Source organism: Helobdella robusta, assembly GCF_000326865.2.
Source record: "Helobdella robusta unplaced genomic scaffold HELROscaffold_122, whole genome shotgun sequence".
Lineage (NCBI taxonomy): Eukaryota > Metazoa > Annelida > Clitellata > Rhynchobdellida > Glossiphoniidae > Helobdella > Helobdella robusta.
In genome coordinates this window covers 101,912-110,056 of record NW_008703672.1, presented here as the reverse complement: position 1 = coordinate 110,056, position 8,145 = coordinate 101,912, and the positions used below count along the sequence as shown (strand labels likewise).

At 31.9% G+C, this 8,145-nt stretch overlaps 1 protein-coding gene across 1 annotated transcript; it reads left to right on the top strand.

Annotated features, from left to right (window-relative positions):
* Positions 1-3,815: 3,815 nt before the first annotated feature.
* Positions 3,816-7,955, top strand: HELRODRAFT_195009 (hypothetical protein; the record flags this gene model as incomplete). The annotated part of the gene is made up of 7 exons (XM_009013881.1): positions 3,816-4,118; positions 4,426-4,494; positions 5,057-5,152; positions 5,518-5,626; positions 7,026-7,118; positions 7,281-7,362; positions 7,666-7,955. The coding sequence occupies exons 1-7, from the start codon at positions 3,961-3,963 to the stop codon at positions 7,953-7,955; spliced, it is 897 nt and encodes a 298-aa protein (XP_009012129.1). The 5' UTR covers positions 3,816-3,960.
* Between the last annotated feature and the right edge of the window lie 190 nt (positions 7,956-8,145).

Here is an 8,145-nt window from a genome sequence, read left to right as displayed (position 1 = left end):
TTCAACGCCAAAAAAGCTTTTCCTCTCCGTTCAACAACATTCTTTAATGGCAGACGTGCACTAACAACTCAAGTAGGACCAAAGATTATTTATAACGTAGCATAACGGAAAGCTTAGGGTAAATCAAAGCAAAAATGGAACATACACATAATATGCTAATTACAGAGGAGAGGCCTATTTAATAATATACGACACCTTCTTATTTCTCAAATTTTTCAACTTTTAATTATTTTCGGTAATGTCGATTTTATTTTTTTAAATTTATACCAAATAAAAGTAATTAATTAATTATCACATTAAATAACAATTTAAAAAAAATTTTAATATTTTAAATAAATGCAATATTCCGTAATTAGTAAATATACGATCGTAACTTTTGACTCGACCGTTGAAAGTGAGCGAAGGCCGTAATATTTATTCTAGTTATATGTATCAAACAGTATCTTATTGAACAAAATAGTATTATATAGCTTGCTCGTTAAAATCTATGCAATTTCGTAAGCCATTAATCTAAGCATGTCAAATAGCCCGACCCTTGACTCGAACGATAACAATTCACCCTCCAAATCTCCTCCGGAAGTAAGCTCTTTGTTCGACCGTTAAAAGTGAGTGAAGGCCATTATATTTATTCTAGTTATGTGGTTTTGCCTGCGTATGATATTTGGTTAAATATATTTGATAGGAATTGAACACAACCTTTATACCGGCTGATAAACTACCATGCAGTAAAATAACTACTGTTAACATGACGTCATTTCCTCCAACGATTTCACCACGAATCACCCATCCTATTTAATAATTTTTATTTGATGTTTTTTAATTAGTCAGGTCACAATCATCATAATCGATATCGCAAAGAAATGAAATTGAGAATTTTTTAAAAAAGTATCTTTATTCATTTTATAATACTACTTCGTTCAATAAGATACTGGGCAAAACTAAATAAAGAAATTCTATAGATAGATGTATATACGTAGGTGTAATACATTTATAATGTTGTATTTACACATTCAAATTGTACAATTGTGTTATGATGTAGTCTCAAATTATTTTGAATTCTCTCAGAAAAATTTAAACTTTTTACTATATAGGTAGTTACTTTTAATGACAATTTAAAAAAAAATTTCAATTTGATTTTATCGCAATATCGAGGATTAATGATTGAGACCTGACTGATTAAAAAGCATCAAAAAAAATTTCTAAATAGGATGGAAAATTTGTTATATTGGGATGTTCGTATATAAAGCGAGCAAAATTTTAATATAAAAGCACTTATAAATTTACGCATATTGGCTCAGCTTGGCTTGGCTTTGCATGGCTTGGTTGGCTTGGCTTGGCTCGGCTTGGAATCGGATGTTAAGCAAGGTGTGATCTCAAACTATTTTGGATTCTCCGAGAAAAATTTGAACTGCGTGCGTACATATATAGCACTGATTGCTGTTGCTTATATTATAAATTTATATTATATTATCAACACGAAGCTGTTTTGTTTCAACTTTATTAAACTGTGAAGTTTGGCTGACGGCCGTTTCGGCTAATGCCATCGTCGGAGCCTAGATTGTAAAACCAAATGAGGAGTTAATAATATAAATTATAAGAAATAGAAAATAGAATATTAGATATTAAAATGAATAAACAAATGAATAACAAACTATATTTTAAAATTAACTCATTATATTGTTGAAAATAAATTAAACGAATAAATTTAAAAGAAAAATTATGAATAAAATTTTTTGTGTATTATCGTAGTTGAAGCGTAGAAAGTTAGCATAGTGACAAGAAGTAATGCAGAAATTATGGGAAGAAATTATGTTTTGTTTTGTTTCACAACATACATTATTACATTCAGCAGGTACGCGGCGGTTCCTGGTTTTAGTGGGATTTTTATTTATTGATTGTTGAATATATTTTTATTCCTACAGGTCTTACTTTCTACGTTTTAGTCTTTCTTTCTATTTTACCATTTTTATTTTTATTTATTTAAGATTCGTCATTTAGCACACCTACTCAAACACACACATTACATTAGGTAGCTATATAGGTAAGTTAGATAGGGGTAATTTTAATTGTAGGTAGGATAGATAGGAAGCATCCAACAACCATTGTAGTTGGATAGGTAGGTGCGTAAGTTTATCGCTTCTATTTTTCTTGCACCCACATTACACGCATCAGCGTATTACACACACACATACACACACACACACACACACACACACACATACATAAACACATGTATTAGATTCTGAGCGTAATTTTATTTTCATTACACATTTTAATTTATTATTACTAAGGTTGAGAGTAATTTAATTTCATAGGTAGTTAAGGGCAATAATATAATTCTAGGAACAATCTTGTGATGTAAATTTTTTATCTAATTTCTATTTTCTTTATCATTAATTAAAAAATATTTTCAATATTAATGATAAATATACTGTTGAAAATATTACTGATAATGCGAAGAAATTGTTAGAAGTGCTAAAAAATTGTTTACTTTGTTGTTTCTTTGTCTTTTTTTTGTTTAAATGATTGAATGAACTTTTTGAAATAAATAAATAAAACAACTGCACATGACTTAGTTCTATAATTATTTAACACGTACACGCCTTTAATTGTTATAGAACTTAAGACTTACATCTTAAATTATTATACACATACACACGTAAGTTAAAAACATAAATACATACGATTGGCCAATGAATTGGGTTCTTGAGTTTTGTAATTTTAGGTAAGCTAGAGCTTAATTGTTATGAATATGTAAGTTGAGCGTACGATAGCCGATGACTCTGAATTTCGAAGTCTGTTGTCAGATGTAAGACTCGGTGGCCAGTGGTGAACCGGCAATGGTTTACTATCCGGTGCCTTGGTTGTCAGTGAGCCTTTTTGCAAGGGAGGAGAATGAAGGGGGAATTTCGACTATCGTACCATTAACAATTTAAAATAGATAAGGTAATTGAATAGATAGATAGGATTATTTTTATTAAGCAATTTGAGATGCAGGCACCGCTAAGCTTTCTGATGAGAATCTTCTCTTTATCTTTCTCCATCAACACGGGCTGTTACAACAACAATCTCGAGGAGGACTTGCACCAGTTTTGGAGGACAACGTAGGAACCGGACCGCATTCAACGTTCTACCTTTGTCGAATGGACGACGGTAAGATTTTTTTTACATTTTACTCTCTTTATTATTTAAAAATACTATTTTGCCATTTTCATTTTATAATTTTTTGCTTCTATGGTTCCAACATTCATTTACTACTACGCTAATAAAAAAAATTTTGTCTATGGAGAGAGGTTGGCAGTGGTAGGCGTCAGCACTTTTCAGATGGTGGTCTCATGATGATTTACGTATGACGATGGTGGTGTAGGAAGAATCAGCTCGTTGGCTGTTCGACTGACACTGAAGTTCGGATGACATCTAGTAACGACGATTTTTGAAGTAAGGTTTAGTTCCGTTTATATTTTTCTCATTCATCCACACACATTTACGCACATACATCAATACAACACACATATACACAACAACCATTCATTCAATGTCGTTGTTGTTATGTTTCTCTTCAACTTTCTATTTTCTTTACCGAACTTTAATTTAATTCATAGGTGAGTTAGGGATTGAGATGAGTTGAACAATCGTAGGTAAGCTAGGACTTAACATTAGTTAAAAAGTTTCAAGTAAAATAAAAACGCTAAAATATGTAAAATAAAATACCTAAAACATTTAAAATTCCTAAAACGTAGTACGTGACAAATAATTAAACGCTATAAATTTTGTTTTACCTACAAAACTTTTGTGCAGTTCACTTTTACGCGGCAACAATTTTTAAATGGACATAGAATAGAGGATTAGTTTAACAAGCGTATTAGTTTTCTATCCGGCAGAAATTGAATGTATGCGTTCTGATCGCTACCGATTTTGTTTAAATTAATTTGTTTTTGCGACACTTTTGATTTTTCCATCATGTCAGCGTCTCTGGAGGCCCGTGATAAGGAATTTTATTTGAAAGGTGAGAAGATAAGAATTTTGAGTGGAGCCGTCCATTATTTCCGCATTGTTCCGGATTATTGGTTGGACAGACTTCAGAAGTTGAAATTTTGTGGTTTGAATTGCGTTGAAACGTAAGTTGAGATGGATCTCATTTTTCTTTAGCTGTTAGAGTTCATCCAATTGTGATTTTACCTTATGTTCAGTAAAGACTAAAGTGAAGCAGTTGATAGGGATGTGCCAATGAAAATAAATTATAAAAAAAATTATGTGAATGTTCCTCCATCTTCAATAAAGAAAAAATCAACTTAATTATTAAATTAATGTTAAATTTTAATATTTTATTAATTTATTATATTAGATTTATTAGTAAAAACAGAATATATATGATGTTTTAATTTTTTTTTCTAATTCTTTTCTCTGGGTAATTTCAATTCTTAGCTATGTGCCATGGAACTTGCATGAAGAAATTAAGGGTGAATTCAAGTTTGAGGGAATTCTAGACTTAAGGTCTGGTACTATTATTATATTATTACATAATAACAACTATATATGATGAATGTGTTAATGTGAATGATACTTGTTTAATAGTTAGTTTTGTATAGTTATCTTTTATTGAAACAATATCTCAAGCCTCTGACTATGTATGTATATTTATATATTAATGAATTAATGATTAATATTATATATATATATATATTTATATATATATATATATATATACGGAATGGACGGGGGTTGGAACATTGAACTCAATGAAGATGGCGAGGGAAAGAAAAGGATTTTGGAGAGATAGAAGAATACCATCGGCCTCAACGGTCCCTTAAGGGATTATTGAATGAATGAATGAATGAATATATATATATATGTTGGTAATAGACCATAATTTTTACAATATTCTATAAATTCGTAAAAAAAAAAACTACAAAACTAACTATTAAATAAATTTGGTAGAATTTATAGAATATTGTAAAAGTATATATATATATATATCTAAAATAAAATATAAAGCATGTGTTATTCTATAATGGCATATTTGTAGTTCAATGGTTCATCATGTCATTCGTAACAGAAGCTTCATAAAGATGGCTCACAGCTTAGGTCTATATGTCATATTGCGACCTGGACCATACATCTGCTCCGAGTGGGAATTTGGAGGACTGCCGAGGTCTTTTCAAAATTTATCTCTTGAATATTACCTAATTTCATTTTCAAATAAAGATGGCCTATTTTCAATTGTATGTATTTCTCAGAGTTATTAACAGTCTTGATGTGCATGTGATTTCGCTTGAATCCTTCCACCGTTCACATTTGCATTCGAACACAGCCACTGCAACAGTTGTGCCAGACTCCCTAACCACTATGACGCTGCGTTTCTTAAGTTTTTTATTCTTAATATATTTTGATCTTAAACGTTTTTTTTTCGCATCCTCAGATGGCATATTTTCAGCCATTTAAATTGTATATGTTGCAGTATTCACATACATCAATGATTTTGATGTATGTGAATCTATATATTTCTCCATGTAAAAGTTGGCTCCTGTCAGATGCGAACATGAAAGTAAGAAGCTCTTACGAACCTTACTTGCAGGCTGTTGAGGAATATTTCAACAAGTTGCTGCCTCTTGTTACTGATTTGCAGGTCTTATTCCATTGCCGTGCTTCAATTATTTTACGATTGTTAGTGGGGTTGGTGCGAAAATAATGTCGAAATAATTTGCTATTTAAGTACATATGCGGCCCTTCAAAGGTCAAATAGTTCACAGCGGCCCTTACAGCAAAAAGTTTACCCACCCCTGCTCTAAACAATCAAATTTGCTGTTTGATTTTGAATACGCTGTAGTTTATGAAGCTTTTTAGCAGTATTATGTACAATAGACTGTTACAATAATTCAACCTGGTTATAATAAATGCTTGCACAGACAACTCTAGACCATTCTTGTCAAGATATTTTTTCATCTATCTGACGCAGTTAAATATTTACCAAACGTGAAACCCGAATTTGAACTAGCGTCATATTCAAATTTATTGAATTCTGCTCAACTCGCGTCAGTTGCTGCCGAGTGAAAATTGTGTTGTCTGATTGAGTTGAATTGTATGAGATATATATTATAAAAAATTTATAAGTTTGAAATTTGCATGAAATTTCTACATCAACATAAGTTGAGCAGTTAGGTTAAAAAGCCATTATAGCCGGTTATTCTATTATTGATACAGGCGTCCGTTTGTGAGTTATATTGCAGTGTTTAGGCTGCATGTTAACCAGATTTGTACTGATATGCTTACATTTTGGGATGGTTTTTCAAAATATAATAAGTTATTTGAACAAGCTGTTTATTGTTAATAAAATAATCACTGTGGATGGTAGTTGAATCGGGCGAGCTCCCTTCAACCATTATGTAACAGATTAAATTGAATACATTGTATTTTATTTGTTGCAACTATGGAAACAACGTAATTGGTGTGGGAAATTTTGTACAGTGTTTTGATATGCACGTACATTAGTAATGCAAACTATATTCTAGGTTTCTACTTTTAATGATGTTTCTATTTGGCCACTCCTTAAATAAACTAACCCCAACCCCGGCCGGCATCAGCCCTGCGTGCTCTGTTACGAGATTCTGCTTTACCCGCCATACTCGACAGACATTTCACTAACAAATTACCTTTTTTCAAATTACTCAACGACTTTTTTTGGGAACAGTGCTTCAAAACCGAAGACACCAGAAAAAACGCCTTCCTACCGTTCGTCGCTTCCGGAATCTCTAACTGTCACGCCACTGCCGTCAATGAACACTTCTCGCTGGCAGAATGCGTGCACAGCAATTATTTTTATTTCGATTGAATCTGAACTAGAAGCTAAGTAGTCGCATTTAATGGAGCGGGTGGTACGAAGCCGATGTTATTTTTGCACCAGTCTAATAATTCAATCTCAATTAATTGAAAAGGTAATTTAATTTTGGGGATTTTAACTATAAATACTTGAAAAAGTGTTTAAAAAGTCGTAAACCATTGTAAAGGTTAATAAATTTGAACTTCAGCATAGCAGAGGTGGGCCGATAATCTGCCTCCAACTTGAGAATGAGTATGGCGCATATGCTGCCGATCTCAATTATATGAACTTTCTCAGACAGGTTTCGTCCATTTAGTCACTCTATCATTCATTCATTTATTAGTTCATACTTTTATTCATTCATTCATTTTTGATTGTCTATCTATTCGTCTGTTTGATTAATTTCATTTGATTTTATTGGTTGCCAAATGTTCAAATTATTTTTCCTGAAAACTTCCCTCAGAACATGCTGAAGAATGGCATAGTTGAAATGTTGTTCACATCGGATGGAGGTCCCGGACTGCAAGGAGAAAAATTGAACGATGGTTCTCTGTGGCACCTTTTTATTCTTTAACATAGTTCTAACTTGTAAAATTTGCGTTTCATAGATGTGTCAGTTTGATGAATACTTTTTGGAACATTTTAGGTTCTAAAATTACTGTTCACATTTAATTTTTCGAATTTTAATCATTATTCTCTCCGATCATTCAATCATTCGGTTATAACAATATCAGTCAACATTTGTGAAAAGAATTGATGACATCATCATTAGTATCAAAGAAATAAGATTTTTAATATTACTAACAAAGAAATGACAATAATATTTCATTCTTCGCTTTATTAATCAGCTCCAATGAGCGTAGAACTGCTTATAGATCATTCATTCCATATTCAAAATCCACACCATAGTAACAAAAGACTAACGGTAATTATAAAATACGCAGTCCTGATGACCTTGAACTTCCAGCTGAAAGAGTACGGATACCTGATGCACGAGTACGTGAGGAACGTGAAGCAGCCGAACAAGCCACTCTTCGTTATGGAGTTCTGGTCAGGCTGGTTCGACCATTGGGGCGAGAAACACCAGATTCTACCGAATGAGAGTTCGATTGTTTTTATTTATTACCAATTTTATTGAAATTATTCGTAGAAACATCAGATTCTACCGAATGAGAGTTCGATTATTTTTATTTATTACTAATTTTTTAAAATTATTCATTGAACGGTCTCAAATTTTAGTATTTTTTCGTGTTTTGATTTGAATTCCTATCCACATTGATGTGAGTGTTTGAGTTTTGCGTTGTTAACATTTTATCTCCATGTAGTGG